Source organism: Anomaloglossus baeobatrachus, chromosome 12 (assembly GCF_048569485.1).
Source record: "Anomaloglossus baeobatrachus isolate aAnoBae1 chromosome 12, aAnoBae1.hap1, whole genome shotgun sequence".
NCBI lineage: Eukaryota > Metazoa > Chordata > Amphibia > Anura > Aromobatidae > Anomaloglossus > Anomaloglossus baeobatrachus.
In genome coordinates this window covers 125,139,665-125,161,124 of record NC_134364.1, presented here as the reverse complement: position 1 = coordinate 125,161,124, position 21,460 = coordinate 125,139,665, and the positions used below count along the sequence as shown (strand labels likewise).

General features: G+C 45.7%; 1 protein-coding gene across 1 annotated transcript; it reads right to left on the bottom strand.

Moving 5' to 3' along the window:
- Positions 1-952: 952 nt before the first annotated feature.
- On the bottom strand, positions 953-2,848 carry LOC142257972 (leucine-rich repeat and immunoglobulin-like domain containing-NOGO receptor-interacting protein 4). The gene has a single exon (XM_075330313.1). The coding sequence runs from the start codon at positions 2,846-2,848 to the stop codon at positions 953-955; it is 1,896 nt and encodes a 631-aa protein (XP_075186428.1).
- Between the last annotated feature and the right edge of the window lie 18,612 nt (positions 2,849-21,460).

Sequence of the window (21,460 nt, the reverse complement as noted above, 5' to 3'; positions counted from 1 at the left end):
ATAACTTTCGACTAACATCCACACTAATTCGAACCTCCCACTCCCGGATCCAAGACTTCTTCCGAGCTACACCAACCCTCTGGAACGCTCTACCGCAAGAAGTTAGGACGAATCACAGCTTACTCAGCTTCAGACGCACCCTAAAAACGCATCTTTTTAGGGCGGCCTATCACACTCCCTAATCAAATTCAATTCACGTAGTCCCTCTACAACTTCTCACAACATAACCCCACGACAAACTACATGGCACCCAAATGCATCTCAAGGTTCTGGCTAACTGGTCCAGGAAGCCATTATCTATCCCCCATTTCCTTGAGATGGCTGGATTGTCATTGTAAATAAGCACTTGTACCTTGCCCCCTCCCCCCATCTCATTGTAGATTGTAAGCTCTCACGAGCAGGGTTGTCTTTTTTCCCTCTAAATATTGTATTTTCTATAACTGTTACTTGTTTGTATATGATCCTCCTGAATTGTAAAGCGCTGCGGAATATGTTGGCGCTATAGAAATAAAGATTATTATTATTATGATTATTAAGTAGAAACAAAGGCTGGCAATCATGGAGGATCAAATGAGAGACGGACTAAGGCAGCCCAAATAGAATTGCTCATCCCTTACATGGCCACATTTATTTGGCCTGCATCAGGTAATTTCTGGGCTTATGGATACACCCACAACAACAGTTTCCATGTTGGACTCTCAACTTGAAGGTGCCTAAAATAACCTGTTTAATGCTACAGATATTATGAAAAGACACATGCATACATTTTTATCAGACACCAGGCAATTTACATTCATTGCAAGTTTTATGTGTCCTAAATTAGTGTATAAATAATACTCCTAGAAGAAGTCTGTGTATACGTATGACATGCCTGTAGCAGTAGCCATATATCTCAGGTGTATCAACTTGCAAGATAAGCTTCCTGTAATTATTATATATGGTGTGCACGTCATCAGATAAGTTTCATAGTAAATTTGTTATCTTCGGGCAATGAAGTTCCTCGAGAAGTCCTTGGGATATAGTCTATGTTAGCTGTGTGTTTGATATTCCCGCGTCCTCGACTCAATAAAAAGATGAAGATGAAGCAGAGCGTTACAGAGCTGATGAAGGGCAGGATGCCCCCTGCAGTAATGACAGCCAGCAGATGAGTATGGACAATGGAGAGAGGTGGAAGGAGCATGCTGCCATTAAATGGTGTCACTTCCAGGTGAATCCACGCTGAGTCATTACCTGCTAAGTTACTGGCAAGGCAGAGGTAAGCACCATTGTCCTGTGCTTGTACTGGGAAAAATTGCAGGGATCCTCCTGGTAGGACAGATATCCTTCCTGCTATGTTCTCCGAAGACTTTTTCATAAGTGGCATGTTTATTGCTCTCCATCTTTGTGTGTGTGGCCATGCTGGCCTGGCCACCTCTTCTGCCGGCGAGGTGTACAGAGGAAGCTCTGTGGTTACCCTCCACATCACATCCGCCTCTGAAGACTTGGTGTCTGCTGTCCAGGCCATCTGTGGCAGCACCCAGTGTGTGGATGGCTCTGGTACTCCATGGCTCTGACAGGTTACGGTCACACTGTCACCTTCTTTAACTTTCAACTCTCGTAGCCCTTTTTCCACTATTTTAGGAGGCTGGCAGGTAAAAAGTTCTGGGCATAGCATCTCCGAATGGTCTGGGATAATCATGCCTTGTAATAATGCAGGACCAGCACAGACAGGTGGGTTACCCCCAAAATTAATTTTTTGATGCAAGAGCCAACAAAGACGACAGTCACAAGAAAGGTTCGTACTGGAAAGCAATAAAGTTTCAAGGCTTCCAGGAGGGGGGAGTGCATCTTTGGCTACCCAATGAAGAGGATTATGGGAAAGATCTAGCAGACGTAAATGGTCAAGATCAAGGAAAGTTCCTGAAGGTATTGAGTGCAGTCTCCCCCCAGAAAGCCGAAGCTCTTCCAGATTTGCAAGAGAGCTGAAGCACCGTTCTTGAAGGATGGCAATTGGGTTGTGAGACAGATCGAGTCTTCGAAGGTGAATTTGAGAAACCAGTGCTTCTGTTGGTACTGAGGTTAGAATACTCTGGGTCAGTGAAAGGGAAGAAAGGTTAAGTCCAGACAGACTTAATGGACCAAGTTTCTTTAGGGATGGCCAGTGATCCATATCCAGTACTTTCAGGAGTGGCATCCCTGAAAATGAGTGATCGTATAGCATTGTGCTGGTAACGCCTCCTAATCTGAGTTCTGAAAGACGTGGAAGAGCATTAATAGCGTGAGTTGGTACCATGCTTAATTTGGTTTTCTCAAGCCCCAGTCTCTGCAGTAATGGCATTCCTAGGAAAGCCCCCGGAGAGATGAAGAGAAGGGGGTTATCGCTGACCTCCAGGTGTCTGAGTTCCCTCAGACCACGGAATGTCTGATCCAGCAAAATGACCAGTTGGTTGGCTCTCACATCCAGCCACGTCAGATCTGGCATGCCGGTAAAGACTCCAGGAGGCAGGAGCTTCAGTTGGTTATGATGGACTAGTAAGATGCGAATGTTCGGCAAACCACCGAAGGCTCCTGGCTCTATGCGGGATAACTGGTTGTGGCTGAGGTCTAGCTCTTGCAGATACTGCAGATGAGAAAAGGCTCCATGTTGCACTGACCTGATGTGGTTATAACTAAGATCCAGGAAATGGGAAGTCAGAGGGATTTCTACTGGGACTAGGCTCAGAAGCCTGTGTTTGCACAAGGTGGCGTTGTCATGGGCAGGACAGATACAAGGGGCAGGACAACACGTGCACAAAACCCTGAGTAAGATCCCAAGTGAGAGAAGGAGAATGGGTGGATGCAGAGCCTGCGCACTCCTCCCGACATCCATCTTCAGAGACAGGATAGAGTGTATCCTAGGATAGTCATCCTGTGGACTGATCTCCTGACCTGTGGGTTTAATCAAAGCAAAGTGTTACGTTCACTTCTTTACACACTATAATGTGCTCTTACATCATCTAAAGCAAAACATATCTAGCATGTAAGTATAAACTGGCCATGTATGTGGGGTGGCCCATATGTAGGGTGGGGCAGAATACAAATATCGTATACTGTGATCTCTCTGTAATATCTGACAGTTTTTGCCGCTTCACTTTTCTCCCTGTGACTCACAGATCATATTGCATTAAGGCAGTGGTCCCAACCTTTCTGACCCTGAGGGCCACATTCAGCTCTGGGAGAGTCCTGAGCCACATCCAGCTCCCGTCCCCCTTATGGTAGACACCCAGAGCCCCCGTTGGTGGTATTATGAAAGCCAAAGGTTTTCCACAGAGATCACACTGAGGTAGTATACCAAGATCCAGGGGTTCCTACCTCCATCCAGATCTGCCCTTCTGTGTGGAGCTATTCACAAAAGTCACCATCTGTGAACCTGCTCTTCAAAGCTGTTTGGTAGACCTGGTTCTAATGCGCTAAGCTGACTGGCAACCGCAAGCCACACATCACAGGCCCATGAGCCACATGTGGATCCTGGGGACCCCTGCATTTAGGGTATTTTATGTAACTTTTACATGCCTAAACTGTTGCCCTTTACTTCTGCTGCTGGTGTTCTGCTTTCTAACGTCTTTACATCTTATATTAATATCTGCATTATGTGTAAGAGGTTTTATCCCCAGACGCACTGTATGTAGAATACCTTGTAGAAATCATGCAAATGGAACTTCTTAAGAGCTACAGGGATCAGGCCGTAACCACACCTAATCTGGCATAACTGATTTTTCATAACACAAAAACTTTATCTTAAGTTCACTTCTTACAGACTGATGCCTTCAAGATCATGGAGCTCGACTCTGCATGCACCAGCCGGTCAGAAAGATACTTCAAGAAAGTAACAGCAATTAGAAAGCTATAGATGGGCTCACTTTAAGCCCCTAGCACCAGAGATTGCCACTGCAGTAAAACTGCAACTCTCAGAGATGTCAATCACACCAATTCAGTGTATTCACAGCTCAACTAGTGCGACTGTTCTACTCCACCTCCAAGGCTCCTACGGGGTGCGGGGACTTATATAACTTTTACCTAATGCAACTACTAATATTAAGGTATCTTTAGACAGTAATAGCAAATTTAAGAACGTAAAAGCCATTGACATTGTCCCAAATTAATAAAATTAAACTTGCATTAGCTGCAAAGACACAGTATTCCAATGCTGTAACCCGCAGGTTCCAGCTGCTAGCTAGTGTTGAAGTGTTGTTGTGAGATATCTACGTGTTGCAGACTGGTATAACCTTTCAGAATATGGGACACTCCTTGATTTGAATATGGATACTAAGTTTTATTTTTACATCTTAGAATAGTTTAAAGGCTGGAAGTTAAGGGTTCCTTCTAACCTCATATATGTTGCAGTCTCTATAATTTGCTCTGTTAACTTGCCAAATGAAGGTTAATAGGTTGTCTCAGTTCTTTCTGGCAAATGATCCCTTTTGTGTCACGGAAGCAGCAGAGAAAGTCCCAGCGTTCCTCTTGTTAACGGAGTTTCTGATGGCATCAATGTGAAATCTTAGCGCCCGTCCTGCTTAATATTTAATCTGCTAATTTTGTTGTATCCTGGCTGGCGGCTTGAGACGACCTGCGACACGAGAGGGTTGAACCCAGGAAAATATGAAAAGAGAAGATGAGGTTTCCTCCGGCACGCTTCTATGAATGGTGAGCAAAGATCAGCCGACCATATGTCTGAGCGTCAGACCTCCCACAATCAAATATACCAGTGCCTTGTCCTTGGGGGAGAAGACATGGGTCATCTAAAGGCTATTTATAACTATGAAGCAAAGTATGTAACTCAAATAGCAAGCTATAGAAAAAGAAAGAGTAGCACGCCTCAAAGTGAAAACTGCCCAAGTTCAAAATGAAACTCTCAACCACAAATCTGAAAAATACTGACTGAAAAGCCAGACTTGCCAAAATTATAAGACTGGAAAGATGGCTTACGTGTTTCTAGTTAGTAAATGTTTCTCATATGTTCAGATTTTTTGGAGGGAGGTCACTAGATTGTATTTCTTGGGGTGAGTTGAATTCTTAGGGGTACTTTGCACGTTGCGACATCGCTACTGCAATATTGTCGGGGTTAAATCGAAAGTGATGCACATCTGTCGCCAGTAACGATGTCGCAACGTGTAAAGCCTAGATGCATCCATAAACGATCGCAAAAGCGTCGAAAATCGGTGATCTGTGTATTGTCGGTCATTTCCATAATTTCGCTGCAGCGACAGGTAAGATGTTGTTCCTCGTTCCTGCGGCAGCACACATCGCTGTGTATGAAGCCGCAGGAGCGAGGAACATCTCCTTACCTGCGTCCCGCCTGCAATGATGAACAAAGGAGGTGGGCGGGATGTTTACGTCCCGCTTATCTCCGCCCCTCTGCTTCCATTGGCCGTCTGCCTTGTGACGTCGCTGTGACGCCACACGACCCGCCCCCTTAAGAAGGAGGCGGGTCGCCGGCCAGAGCGACGTCGCAGGGCGAGTAAGTGCACGTGAAGCTGCCGTAGCGATAATGTTCGCTACGGCAGCTATCACAAGAGATTGCATGTGCGACGGGGGTGGGTACTATCGCGCTCGGCATCGCTACAATCGGCTAGCGATGTCGCAGTGTGCAAAGTACCACTTAGTCCAATTCTTTGGCCACCACTTGACAAATATCCTAAAAAGCAGATTTAATTTGCCTGAAAAAGAGACAAAAGTCAGGCAGGGGTCTGTCGTATCATTTCAGCTTTCAGTCCAAGAAGATACCAGAGTCGTATCATTCAACACCACAAGAACTCTGTCTTGGCTTCCGAAGAGCTGTGATCACCGAGAACTTTTTGTAAAATGTCTTAATGTTTTATTACACGCTGTGTCTGCGTTTTGTGTGTGTAAACAGGAAAAGGATAAAATGGATCCAGCACCAGAGATTAAGTATATTAGTTTTGTGTGTGTGCCTGGCCTTCGTGCTTTTCAATGTACACTGGATTGATGTAAGGTGTAATGAGAGATTTAATTAATAAATGGAAGTGAAGTTCAGTCTTGGCAGTTCTTCCTCTTATTACCATTTTCCAGGAAAATTTGCGTAGGGTATTTACTTTCGATGAAGACGTCAGGACAAGAGAGTTGACATCAGGGGAGTGCAGTCAGTTGATTGAAACCAAAGGAGATTATCTGCCTGTTTTGTGACAGTAGTGAAACATGAGCTTTAGATGTCGGGTATAAGAGAAGTTGGACAAGTCCTAGCTTTCTGCCCGTGCTCTTATGAAACCTATTGTTTAGGCAGTAATGTACAAATTTCGAGTCTAAAATCGTCATTTTTTTTAAAAAAAATATTTTTTTACACATAGTGTATTTATATTAAAAATAATTACTGGACCTCATTGAAAACTTGTAAACAACAGGCCCTTCATAGCTCTAAAGAGTCTATATGGATCTGTATTACACAGCTGTAACCACTTACGGTGACCACCAAAAGGCACTTGAAATTATTCTTCCCACATGCCACAATTTTTGTATTAATTCCAGGTCACATAAACTCAAAGCTACATCAAAGACTAAAATTTTGCCTCATTGTGCTTTTGTCTTTATTTACTCCCCCACCTGTTTCCAGAAGATGATTATAAGATGTAGGCCTCAGGGTCCATGATATCAATAAGGTTAAAGCTTTCTTTTCTGAGTCATGGTTACATTGGCTTTTGTACTGCAGAGTACCATACCAATCTATAAAAAAATAGCATCAGTTATATTTTTGGTTAAAGAAGTTATCCAGGCTTGGGTGTAGTCATTCTATGTGATTTTAGACCTGTGAATCCTCACAGTGTGTACAGTACACCCTGCCAGTATTCTACAGTACCGAGAGCAGGTGATCATGTGACTGCAAGCTTGTGGATTGCATACTTCCGACCACATTTCGACTAGACGTGTCCGGCCTTGCACAATTCACTTGTATTAAGCTATGTCTAGTTGGCATATGGCTGCATGCATGCAAATTACAATGATGCACCTGCCCGCTTTTGGCACTGGAGAATCCTGACAGCGCGTAGTTTATTCGCTGTGAGGATTCCCAAGTCTGAAGTCACAGATTGGCTGTAGACCTGAACCCCAAGAGAGAGTTCAGTACAGCAGTGGTTCTGGCAGAAAAAAAATAAGTAATATACAATTAGATCCAGAAATAGTTGGACAGTGACACAAGTTTTGGCATTTTACCAAACATATTCAAGATAGAGTTATATAATCAATATAGGCTTTAAGTGCAGACTCTTGAATTTAATTTGACAGAATTCATATTCTAATTGGAGGAAGGGTTAGGGATTTCAGCTCTTTAATATGCATCTGCCTCTTTTTCAAGGAACCAAAAGTAACTGGACAATTATCTCAAACGCTCTTTAATTGGCTGCATGGGTGATTCCCTCATTACTCCATCGTCACCTAAGAAGATAAAAGGTCTGGAGCTGTTTCCAGGTGCGGCATTTGCATTTGAAGCTGTTGTTGTGAACCAACATGTGGTCAAAGGAGCTCTCAATGGAAGAGAAATAGACCATCATTAAGCTGATAAAAAAGAAGAAATCCATCAGTGTTGTGAATGTCATCCGAGTGGGTACTGGTGTGGAGCTCCCTCTGGTGGCCAGGAATGATAATGACTAGAATAGAATAAACCTGGCTCAACCATGTTTAGGAGGTGCTCTGAAGTAAAACAGTAACAGAATATAGTAAGATAACTTCGGCACTCAAGGGTAATGGAAATTCATAAACAAAAATATTTGTGTACTTATTTTATTGTGAGAAAATAATTTTTTGAAAATAACTTTCCTATATGTTACCAACGTTTCGGCCTATACAAAATGGCCTTAATCTATCACCGTGATTAAGGCCATTTTGTATAGGCCAAAACATTGGTAACATATAGGAAAGTTATTTTCAAAAAATTCTTTTCTCACAATAAAATAAGTACAGGAATGATAATGAAGCTGAGTTGGAACCTGTGATTCAGACAGGTGATGAAATTAATTGGGAATCCAGGAAATCCTATTGCAGATCAGCCTAGTTTATTTAGGAGAACATTGTGTGGCTGTCGGTCACCAATGATAGATGTTCCTGCTTGCTTCTGAAGACGGCTGAGAGTTTTCCCTTCTGATTTTCCCATTTATTTGGTGCCTGAATCTACTCCAGATAAGTTTCCTGTTTCTGTGCTTAATTGCTTGATTTGCACTTAAGAGTGTTTCTGCATATTCCATTTTGTTCTGTGTTTGGTTTCTTGTATGTGACAATCTATCTTTCTGCTTTTGGGAGCAGGGCAGTCCCTCCAGCAAGAAAGGGAGCTTGCTCCCTGGTCAGTTTTAAATTATTTGCACTTTAGAATATTGTTCTGTGATTTTGTTTCTTCCCATTATATCTGGAGTTCTGTTTAAAGTGTCAAGCACAAGAGTACCTGATATAGTGGGGGGAGAGTCCGTGTGGTCTCAGTATTTTTTATTATCAAGAGATTGGTATTTTTACAGGGTTTTTTTGCTGGCTGCAATCAGTTATCTGTCCTGTCCTGTTCTATCTAGTAAGTCGGGCCTCACCTTTGCTGATCTATATTTTCTGTCTATTGTGTTTTCTTACATCACCATTGTTGCTTTTTGGGGGCTTGCTATTTCTTTGGGGAACTGCTCTGAGGCAAGTTAGGATTCTTCATTTCTATCTTTAAGGTGTAGCAAGTTTCTCAGGCAGTGATGAGATGTCTAGGTGTGTTAGGAACATCCCACTGCTACTTCTAGTGTTGTCTGATAGATAGGGGATTGCGGTCAGCTCAGTTTCCAACTACTCTTGTGATTTTTTTTTCTTTTTTTATGGGATTTCTCGGGATTGTCCACGGTTTCCAGATCATAACACATCAGAGAGACAGTAGAAATATTAGGAGCGGCCAAATCAACAGCTTGGTACATTTTGAAAAAAAAAGAGAACTGGTGAGATGGGAACTCAAAAAGACCTGGACATCCATGGAAGACACCAATCGTGGATGATCTCAGAATTCTTTCCATAGTGAAGAAAACTCTTCACATCATCACCCCAATTGAAGAACAGTCTGCAGGAAGTAAGTGTTTCGGTGTCTAAGTCTAGCTTAAAGTGAAGACTTCATGATACATAATACATGATTCAAATACAGAGGGTTTACCACAAGGGGCAAACCATTAATCAGCCTTAAAAATAGAAAGGCCGGATTAGAAAACAAAACTTAGAACTGACAATAAATGTCCAATGTGCAAGGAGGGAGGGTGCAGATTTGCTTCATATGTTCTGGTCGTGCTCTTGTTTAACTGATCTCTGGAAAAAGGAAGGCAACTTGACAGCATATTCAATGTTGATATGCGCTTGAGCCCGAAATTGGGTATCTTGGGAGTAGTAGGAGAGGAGGTAGGTCCTGCTGCTACACAACTCGCAATATCGAAAATTCTGTAACAGACCAGGAAAATGATTGCTAGACACTGGTTGGCCACTGGCCACCTGGGATGTCTGAGATAATTGCCAGCCTAAATAATACAATTTTAATGGAGAAAATAATATATGTCAAAAGAGGCGCCATTCCAAAGTTTGGTAAACAAGGAGGTAAGTGGATTCGTAGTACTTCTGTGGTTTCTGATGAGCCTGCCAGCGATGTGCTCTTTAATTGTTTGCTTTTATGATCTTGTATTTGATATGATTAGTATCGCAATTTTTTTCTCATTAGGGGGTTTAGTTATTAGGATAGTAGGATGGGGGGTGTAAAAGGGATGGGCTGTTTTGTGATCCTTGATATATATTGCATTCTGATGATGGCATGATCTGTTATGCCTATATTGTGCCTAATAAAATTTGTTTGATTTAAAAAAATAAGAAAGGCCTGATTAGACTGTGAAAAAAATATGTAAAGAAGCCGCCCAGTTCTGGAAAATCAGTAGAGGACAGATGAAGTGAAGATTAAAATGTAGCAGAGTAATGGGAAGAAGTATGCAGAAGGCTTTTAGCGGCTCTTGATCCAGAGCACAGGACGTCCTCTGTGACACATAGAGGAGGCGGTATGATGGCGGGGTGTAACATCTGCCCTTGACCAGAGACTCAGGATGACTGTCATGGACAGACTAGGGCTAACCACCAAATCGGCAGGATCTCAAGAACCCCGAAACCCTTTAACCCCTCTACAGGGATTTGGAATTACACAAGGTCCAGGAGATTGCTGCCTACAGAAGGCTGCAATCCAGGAAAGAGTAGTTGTCAGGCAGGGTCCAAATCAGGAGGCACAAAATGGGATAAAATCGGCTGGCAGGAGCATAGTCAGGAAATCAGGCAGAGGTCAAAATCGGAAATGGCAGTGAGGTACAAAAACGGCAGGCAGGAGAGTAGTCAGTAAGCAGGCAGAGGTCAACACACAGGGATCAATAGTCAGAACAGAGGTCAGCAGACAAGAGGGGGAATTAGAAGGGTGTGGTGTCTTCCCATTGGCTGTAGCTGCATGGTGGTAACTTCAGCTGGAAGACACACGCCACCTACAGTTAGCCAGTGGTCCTTCAGGTCCTAGGGAAACCCAGCTTAGTGGATGAGTCTAGCCTGCTCCCACCAGAGCCACTGGCACGACTTCTCTCCTATCACCAGCACATGGAGCCCGGTGACCGAAGCAGAAGTCGCAGGCGCGGACTCCGGTGAGGACGTGACACGGGGCATGCAGTGCTTCCATTGGCCCTGGGGCACTAGTGGTTATTGGTGATGCGACTGAAGATAGAAGCCGTTGGAGGAATTCTGAAGAGCATAGGGCGAGACTTTTTGCTTAGATTCAACCAAATGCAGCAATAATTGGACAACGCTTCTCAGAGAGATGGAAAAAGAAAACTGTGCTAAAGCAAAGAAGTGTAACATTCTGCAGTGGCCGAGTCATCAAAGGAGAAAGAGCCACAAACAAAGAATAACAGAGGTCACTGCAGTAAAGGCAGCAAAGCCTCACACAGGAGGAGACCAGTGATGGTGACGTTCATGGCCAAAGAAATTCAGTCATTGTTGTAAAGGATTCTCTACAAAGGATTAAAAATGAACATTCTATTTATGGTAAAGTAAATTTGTCCAATTACTTTTCAGCCCCTGAAATGAGGAAGCTTTGTAAAAAAAATTCCTATACATTTCACAGGATTTTTTTTTTCAGCCCTTTAATTAAACCAGGGGTGGGAAACTTCCGGCCCGCAGGCCGTATACGACCCGTGACGAATTTTTATGCGGCCCCTGGGCACATTCCCGGGGACCGCAGTGCTCTGGCGGCAGCAACGCTTTTCCCGGCTGCCGGCCCTTTTAATCTCACTGCCTGATGCCCTGTGGGTAGATGCCAGAATGTACGGGCTCCATCCAGATCCTGACTTCATCCCATACATTCAAAACAAACTCACTACTAAACGCTAGAATGTACAGGCTCCTTCCAGGACCTGACTGCAGCCCATACATTCTAGGCTTAACCCCGGCCTGTGCTAGCGTTTTCTGGTGGGCGAGGTAAGCAGCAAGCTGCGATAAAGTCACAGAAGAGCTGCAGCAGATTTACGGGCCTCCCGGACTTGTGCTGTGCTGTGTGTGTGACTCCTCCTCCCCCACCCCAGTACTGTGAGTACTCAACCCATCGCTGCCCCCCGCTCAGTGCTGTGTACCCCCTAGTACTTTGTGTACTCCCCTCGTGCTGTGTGTACCCCAAGTACTGTGTACCCCTAGTACTGTGTACCCCTCAGTGCTGTGTACCCCCTAATACATTGTGTACCCCTAATGCTGTGTGTACTCCTAGTACTGTCCCCCCCCAGTGCTGTGTACCCCTAGTACTGTGTTCCCCCCAGTGCTGTATACCCCTAGTACAGTGTGTACCCTTAGTACTGTGTACCCCCCAGTGCTGTGTGTACTCCTAGTACTGTGTATCCCCCAGTGCTGTGTACCCCTTGTACAGTGTGTACCCCCTAATGCTGTGTTTACTCCTAGTACTGTGTACCCCCAGTGCTGTGTGTACCCCTAGTAATGTGTACCCCCCAGTGCTGTGTACCCCCTAGTACTGTGTGTACCCCCCAGTGCTGTGTACCCCCTCATCGCTGTGTAAACTTCCAAAGCTGTCCGTGCCCCCCAGTGCTGTCTGTACCTACCTGGGTGATGTCTATGCTCCCTCAGTGCTGTCCCCACCGCCTAATGCAGTCCATGCTGCAACCAGTGCTGTCCATGCCATGGTCAGAGCTGTCCATGCCCCCCTTATGCTGCCCGTTCTCCCCAGTGCTGTGCCACCCCTCAGTACTGTGTATCCCCCAGTGCTCTGTACTCGCCACTGCTGTCTGTAGCCTCCCACTGCTGTCTTTGCCCCACAGTGCAGTCCATGCCCTCCTGGTGATGTCTATGCTCCCCCAGTCCTGTCTGTGCCTCCCTAGTGATGCCACCTAGTGCTATCCGTGCTGCCACCTAGTGCTGTCCGTGCTGCCTCCTAGTGCTGTCCGTGCTGCCTCCTAGTGCTGTCCGTGCTGCCTCCTAGTGCTGTCCGTGCTGCCACCTAGTGCTGTCCGTGCCTCTGCCAATGCTATCCGTGCCTCTGCCAGTGCTGTCCTTGTCCCCAGTCATGTCTGTGCCACTGCCAGGGCTGTCCATGCTCCCCTAGTGATGTATATGCCCCAGAATCTCCTGTGATGTATACGCCCCAGCACCTCCTGTGATGTACATGCCCCAGCCCCTCCTGTGCTGTACATGCCCCAGCCCCTCCTTTGCTGTACATGCCCCAGCCCCTCCTGGGATGTACATGCCCCAGCCCCTTCTGTGATGTACATGCCACAGCCCCTCCTGTCATGTATATGCCCCAGCCCCTCCTGTGATGTATATGCCCCAGCCCCTCCTGTGATGTACATGCCCCAGCCCCCCCTGTGATGTGCATGCCCCAGCCCCTTCTGTGATTTACATGCCCCAGCCCCTCCTGTGATGTATATGCCCCAGCCCCTTCTGTGATGTACATGCCCCAGCCCCTCCTGTCATGTATATGCCCCAGCCCCTCCTGTGATGTATATGCCCCAGCCCCTCCTGGGATGTATATGCCCCAGCCCCTCCTGTGATGTATATGCCCCAGCCCCTCCTGTGATGTACATGCCCCAGCCACTCCTGTGATGTACATGCCCCAGCCCCTTCTGTGATGTACATGCCCCAGCCCCTCCTGTCATGTATATGCCCCAGCCCCTCCTGTCATGTATATGCCCCAGCCCCTCCTGTGATGTATATGCCCCAGCCCCTCCTGTGATGTACATGCCCAAGCCCCTCCTGTGATGTACATTCCCCAGCCCCTTCTGTGATGTACATGCCCCAGCCCCTCCTGTCATGTATATGCCCCAGCCCCTCCTGTGATGTATATGCCCCAGCCCCTCCTGTAATGTACATGCCCCAGCCACTCCTGTGATGTACATGCCCTAGCCCCCAGCCCCTTCTGTGATGTACATGCCCCAGCCCCTCCTGTCATGTATATGCCCCAGCCCCTCCTGTGATGTATATGCCCCAGCCCCTCCTGTTATGTATATGCCCCAGCCCCTCCTGTGATGTACATGCCCCAGCCCCTCCTGTACTGTACATGCCGCAACCCTCCTGTGATGTACATGCCCCAGTCCCTCCTGTGATGTACATGCCCCAGCCCCTCCTGTCATGTATATGCCCCAGCCCCTCCTGTGATGTACATGCCCCAGCCCCTTCTATGATGTACATGCCCCAGCCCCTCCTGTGATGTACATGCCCCTGCCCCTCCTGTGATGTACATTCCCCAGCCCCTCCTGTGATGTACATGCTCCAGCCCCTCCTGTGTTGTACATGCCCCAGCTCCTCCTATGATGTACATGACCCAGCCCCTCCTGTGATGTACATGCCCCAGCCCCTTCTGCGATGTACATGCCCCAGCCCCTCCTGTCATGTATATGCCCCAGCCCCTCCTGTGATGTGTACTCCCAGTGTCTCCTGTAATTTATGTGCCCCAGCGTCTCCTGTGATGTGTATGCCCCTAGCATCTCCAGACCGAGACAAACTTGGAAAAGCAGTTGTGAGAATCAAGATGATCAATATCACTGAACATCACAGCCGCACGAAAGAGAAGCTCCAGCCACCACAGTAGGGGTGAGTTAATTAATTGTTTGACCAAATATAGCTGGGTAATTTTCAAGTTGATAATTTTGTGCGGCCCTCGATGGTTGGTAGAAAATTCCAAATGGCCCCCGGCAGTAAAAAGGTTCCCCACCCCTGAATTAAACCTAATAGTCTACGCTTCAATTGCATCTCAGCTGTTTCATTTTAAATACAAAATAGTGGCCTGCAGAGCTGAAATCACAAAGACTTGGTCACTGTCCAAAGATTTGTCGACCTATTTGTAGATCTTTTATTCCATATGTACAGAGACGTACACAAAACCCTGGACTGACGTGGTCGTGTTTCACAGTAAGAGCTCTTAGTCATCGCCACCATGACTAAGGGCTGTTATAGCTGGAAACATGACCACATGTATCCTTAATTACCCTCACACTGTGGAGTTGGTATGTGGTGTATTTCCCATTTTTATAATTACATTCTTTATTTATTTGTTTTTTAATAGTTTTAAGGTCACATACAAAAAAAAAGTCAAATGTTTTTTACGGGTAAGAAAATATTGGCATATCAAAGAAAATTGTGCAAGTTGCAGGAGCTGGAAGCTTAACTATATAACCATGTCAACGCATGAGGATTTATGAGGAATATGTCACCCAAATAATAAAGTACAGTGGCAGTGCCTTTTTCTCCCACTGCCTTCTGTCATAGTCTCTAAATAACATTCCTTTGTGATAGTCCTATTGTGGTCTCCAACCTCAGGATACCCAAAATACCCCTCAAGTCTTCTGTACTTTACTTCTCGGGGTACTGAAGTGGCAGACTTTTTAATGAATTTGCTAGCAAATAATTCTTCCTATCTTTTTGTATCAAGTTGGTCTATTTCAAACAATAGTTTTAGTTGTAATATGATGACTGCCATATCTGAAAGCTTTGGCTCTAACCACTGATGGAGGAGACCCCGTAATGCTACCTCTAAGAATATAGCAATCATTTTTGGGTTCCGTGGCACTCCTGCTGTACAACCTTTTGGGGTCTTAAGTTGGTGAAATAAAATTGTTTGTGCAGTAAGGGGAACATTTAGCCTCTAATATCTGTGTATATTTTCTGATACCTCCTTCCAGCAGTTTTGTGTGAACATACACTCCCATGCGCTCTGCCATAGGATGGTGAGGGGAATATGACACCTCGGACATACTGTAATCTGATCTGGGATGTTAGAATGGCCATATATGAAAACCATACATCACATCAAGCACCAGTTTGAAGTTGCTTTCCCTCCATTTGGAATTAGTTATGCATTTCCTAAGCTTGCTCCAACCAACCAGTTTCTGTTATGTAATGTCCTTACCCCATCACCACCTTGCCCAAGTCCTACAAAACGTCCTGTTTAAGTGTTTTCTCAAACCATTACACGGTGTGGGTGGAGGCCGGCATGATTTTGGTTGGGGGGGAGGTGACCAGTTGGGGAGGGGAGGTACCAGAGGGACTGTTGGGGTATATAAGGGGCCGTTTGGAGGGGGAGGTCCTCTTTGGCCTGTGGTTCCCCTCGGGATTGTCCTGCCTGCCCTCCCTTATTGAGGGTTAGGAGGGTAATAGTGGCTGTTGGTGGTTGCGGTGGGTCCTTGAAGTTGGTGTAAATTGTATTGGGGATCCAGGGAGATGTGGTTCCCTTTAATTTCCTGGTTTGGGTTGGTGGTCTAATGATTTTGGGGAAACACCAGCAATGGATTGTCGGGTCTCATGTGTGGTAGTTTAACTCTTCCCCCTCCCCTTTTTACATCGGTGCTCCCAAGTTGGTGGTTGTGGCTGGGAGTAAAGCGGGCTTTACACGCTGCGACATCGCTAATGCGGAGTCGTTGGGGTCACGGAATTTGTGACGCACATCCGGCCGCATTAGCGATGCCGTTGCGTGTGACACCGATAAGCGATTTTGCATCGTTGCAAAAACGTGCAAAATCGCTAATCGGCGACACGGGGGTCCATTCTCAAAAATCGTTACTGCAGCAGTAACGAAGTTGTTCCTCGTTCCTGCGGCAGCACACATCGCTGCGTGTGACGCCGCAGGAACGAGGAAGCTCCCCTTACCTGCCTCCCGGCCGCTATGCGGAAGGAAGGAGGTGGGCGGGATGTTACGTCCCGCTCATCTCCGCCCCTCCGCTGCTATTGGGCGGCGGTTCAGTGACGCTTCAGTGACGTCGCTGTGACGCCGCACGGACCGCCCCCTTAGAAAGGAGGCGGTTCGCCCGTCACAGCGACGTCGCCGGACAGGTAAGTATGTGTGACGGCTGTTGTGCGACACGGGCAGCGATTTGCCCGTGTCGCGCAACAGATGGGGGCGGGTACCCACACTAGCGATATCGGGACCGATATCGCAGTGTGTAAAGTAGCCTTAAGTGTGGTTTAGGGGGAAGGTAATGTTTATTGGGTTACTTGTTAGTCACCAGATTTATGGGCTTTAAGGACCCCACCCCTATTAATGTTTATTCTTTGTATATTTTTTTAAATAAAGGCTGCTGTGGCCATTTCATCCAAGTTGATGTCCATGGTTATTTCTTAGCTGTGTAGGTTAAAAGGGGGTTTCGTTAAGAGGTGGAAAAAAGGGGGTCACTGAAACTCCACTATACCAAAGTCATGTTCTTATCCCATCTCCACCTTGCCCAAGTCCTACAAAACGTTGTCCTGTTTAAGTGTTTTCTCAAAACATTATATAAAGAGCATAAGGATCCTCCATGTGATTCCTGGCCCACCATATCATCCTGTGCCGCCACACTAAAGCTGGGTTCACACTAAGCGACAGCGACAACGACGTCGCTGTTACGTCACCATTTTCTGTGACGTAACAGCGACCTTGTAAGTCGCTGTTATGATCGCTGCTTAGTTGTCAAACACGGCAGAAGCAGCGATCATAACGTCGCTACATGTGCAGAGAGCAGGGAGCCGCGCTTAGCGCTGGCTCCTTGCTCTCCTAGGTACAGTACACATCGGGTTAATTAACCCGATGTGTACTGCAGCTACATGTCACAGTGCAGAGAGCAGGGAGCCGCGCACACTGCTTAGCGCTGGCTCCCTGCTCTCCTAGCTACAGTACACATCTGGTTAATTTCCCGATGTGTACTGCAGCCACATGTGCACAGAGCAGGAGCCGGCACTAGCAGCAAGGGCGGAGGCTGGTAACGAAGGTAAATATCGGGTAACCAGGGAAAGGCCTTCCCTTGGTTACCCGATGTTTACGCTGGTTATAGCTTACCGCAGCTGCCAGACGCCGGCTCCTGCTTCCTGCTCGCTTCATTTCGTCGCTCTCTCGCTGTCACACACAGCGATGTGTGTGTCACAGCGGGAGAGTGACGACCAAAAAATGAAGCTGGACATTCAGCAACGAGCAACGACCTCACAGCAGGGGCCAGGTCGTTGCTGGATGTCACACACAGCGACAGCGACGGGACGTCGCTGCAACGTCACAGAAAATGGTGACATAGCAGCGACGTCGTTGTCGTTGTCGCTGTGTGTGACACCAGCTTAAGATCTAGTGTCCTTACTTTACATGACACATGTACCCTTTGGATATACAGGATATGTGGAAGTGAGAACCTACTTTTGATGATAAAAACTTCTCCATACTCCTCAGATCCCTCAATAACATGATGCTCTTTTGCGTCCACACATAAGCAATCCACCCTCCCCATTCTGTGGGATGTCTGGGTGGGCTCATAAAGCCATACTTCAAGCCTTTCTTTTGCTTCATTCAGTAAAGATGAACTTGTCACTCCAGTAGATAAAGCTGAATGCCCCAGTAGCAAAAGATTGAGAAGTCATGATCATACACCCTTCCTGCCTAACATCTCTTCTAAAGCCTAAGGGTGGTGGCTGTACTCCTACCTATCTGATCACTCTCAGCCATCAGCTATGTATTGTGCCTCCTCCCTTCGCTCATACACAAGCACGCTCCTCAATGGAGAGAGGACAATAAGTTGTTGCAGGACGTATTTACAACTACATTTTTTTACTAGATTAAAAAAAACAAGAGAGGTATGTTTGAAAATCCAACACGCGACATCCATATTTTCTCCAACATGACATCACAATATATTAGATCATTAAGCGGTTTGTGGGGTACCTATTAAATAAAGACTTCCCTCCTAGTCTTTCCTCTCCAATACCTAGGGGTGACTGATAAGTCAACAGTGCCCCATGAAGCCGCAATTTGTAATATATTGTTTGACATCTGCTGTCATCATCCAGAGCAGAGCGCTTTCTAGTTATTACTTGTTCATTTCTTAGCCAATTATTGAAATAATAATGTATTCCTTTTACTTAGTTTTCGTAATAGTTGTAAAATGACACCTTCCAAAGATGACTATGAGTGTCGATATTGGAGAGAATAAGTTACTAAGGATTATTGTAATAAAAATGAAAAACATTTTAGATGTTTTTTTTCCCCCTGAAAGTAATTACATCACATAATGCATCGCTGATCTATGGCTGGTATGAACTGTGCTTTGTACGGACATCAATATGATGTCATATTTTGCTCTTCATCTGATTGTTTAATGAAAATGTCCCTTTTCAGGACTGATTGTCTACAGAATGCAAAGTAAATAAGTGGAAGAGGCGAGTTCTCCAAGACCGTTTTGGTTTTCTGTTTTAGCAGAAGGATCAAAAGCAGGGGACATCCATCCCTAATAGCGCAGATAGATTTTTATTTTTATATCTCTTTTTTATGGTTACCAGCAGTGATAACTATGTAATTTACGTGTGTTTACAATTCTCTATTGATACTACTAATTTCGTAATCATGTTTTAGTTTGGGAAGTTTGCATTGCTTTAACTGGGAATATTAAATATGTGATATATAGTCTGTGGTCAAGCCACGCACTTGTGAAACACTAAAGCTATGTCTAATATTTTGTCCTCAGTTTCACTCCCCCAATTTGCTGACTTTTTATTGAATTTGAGAATTTTCTACCGTTTAACGAAAGATAGTTTATATAATTCTATCAAGATGACAAAATCAGCAAAAGAAAGATGGAAAAGTCACATGAAATGATCAAGTCTACATAGCATTAGGAAATCTGAATAATCCAGTTTATAGGGCTGATAATGCATACTGAGCAATTCCTTGGTGTAAAAGGTCTGAATGATGAAGTGAAATAACACATAATTGACGTCTCCTACCTGTGCGGTGCAGACCCCTCCGCTTTCCTGCTTCTGTCCCACTGATCAGCTTTATGCATTTACTGGATGTCGATTAGTGCCAGAAAGAGCTCGCCCGAGACATCTGGAAAGCAGGCTTCATACTGAGACAGACATGCTACACCTATAAAGCATTAATATTTAATAAACTCTGCCCTTACTGAAAGGGGAAGAAATGCATAGGTAGTGCACTGAGATTCGGTGATGTGTGACCAAACACAAGATGTCCTCAGCCCTTACCGTCTGCCGCATCCCCTCAACAAGGTCTGATCCCTGACCTGGCACTGCTCAACTCATCAGTTTGGTTATTAGAAAACAGGATATCACGTTCTACATAATATACAGGTGGTCGGCGCTGTATCTGATGTGTGTTATAGGGCTTTCTTTTCTTTTTGGGTGCGTTGCCCCGTGATCTTTCAAAATTACTGAGATTAAACTTTTTCCTTTTACAGAGTCGCGTTGTCCGACACGTCTTGATTGTGCTTTATCTTCCATCATCATTTTCCGGGCTTCCATTTTTGGTCGCTTTTTGAGTTGAATGGCTACAATCAGATAAAACCTTTTTTATAATTTCACCTTGTCTGATTTGGAGGTGTTACTCTACGTGTGGTTGGGTTGGCCCACATACAGGAAGCCATGACAGGGATTCGCAGAATTGTTATACCGTAGCTAGGATGCCTCCAACCACTTACACAATGGTTTCTCAAAGAGAAATACTTCACCGTCACGTTCAAACATTTTTGCTGACAAATTATCTGCTGTAAATAGATATTTGTATGATGCATATATACATCCATCTGGATGCTAAAAAGTACCATTTAGTTGACTTTTTTGCACAGGTGCTTTATATTACTATTTTTGCTTTTTTTTTTTACATATAAAAATCTATACACCACTTTAGCAGCATGGTACACTAACCATGACATACAAAGCCATCCGCAACCTGTCTCCTCCATATATCTGTGACCTAGTCTCCTGGTACCTACCCACACGCAACCTCAGATCCTCACAAGATCTTCTTCTCTACTCCTCTCTTATCTCCACTTCAAACAATTGCATACAAGATTTCTTCCGCACCTCTCCCATACTCTGGAACGCTATACCCCAGCATCTCAGACTCTCACCTACCATGGAAAGCTTCAAAAGGAACCTGAAGATCCACCTCTTCCGAGAAGCCTACAACCTGCAATAATCCTCAGACCAGTACATCACTGCACAGCCAGCTCTACCGTCACCTACTGTATCCTCACCCATCCCCTGTAGACTGTGAGCCCTCACAGGCAGGGTCCTCTCTCCTGTAGACTGTGAGCCCTTGCAGACAGGGTCCTTTCTCCTCCTGTAACCTGTGAGCCCTCGTAGACAGGGTCCTCTCTCTTCCTGTAGAATGTGAGCCCTTGCAGGCAGAGTCCTCTCTCTTCCTGTAGACTGTGAGACCTTGCAGGCAGAGTCCTCTCTCTTCCTGTAGACTGTGAGCCCTTGCAGGCAGGGTTCTCCTCGGGGGCAGGGTCCTATCTTCTCCTGTAGACTCTGAGCCCTCGCAGGTAGGGTCGTCTCTCCCCCTGTAGACTGTGAGCCCTCACAGGCAGGGTCCTCTCTCCTCCTGTAGACTGTGAGCCCTCGCAGGCAGGGTCCACTCTCCTCCTGTAGACTGTGAGCCCTCGCGGGCAGGGTCCTCTCTCCTCCTGTAGACTGTGAGCCCTCGCGGACAGGGTCCTCTATCCTCCTGTAGACTGTAAGCCCTCGCAGGCAGGGTCCTCCTCCTCAGGGGCAGGGTCCTCTCTTCTCCTATAGACTCTGAGACCTCGCAGGCAAGGTTGTCTCTCCTCCTGTAGATTCTGAGACCTCGCAGGTAGGGTCCTCTCTCCTCCTGTAGACTGTGAGCCCTCGGGGGCAGGGTCCTCTCTCCTCCTGTAGACTGTGATGCCTCGCGGGCAAGGTCCTCCCTTTTCCTGTATCAGTCTGTGTCTTGTATTGTCCGTAAATAATGTACTTGATTTTATGTATATCCTTTTCACTTGTAAAGTGCCATGGAATAAATGGAGCTGTAATAAATTATTAATAATAATAATAATAATAATAATAATAATAATAATAGTTTCAGCTGTACAAATCGTACATATCTTGTTGATGGTGATCTATCAAACAACGTGGGCAAACATAACCTGTCTTTTGTATATGATCCATTGTATAGAAAATGCCATATATACAGGGTAGTTGTACTTCA

Bases quoted from the DNA above. Each gene is read 5' to 3' on its own strand.
- LOC142257972 (XM_075330313.1), bottom strand. From the start codon at position 2,848: ATGGATGTCGGGAGGAGTGCGCAGGCTCTGCATCCACCCATTCTCCTT.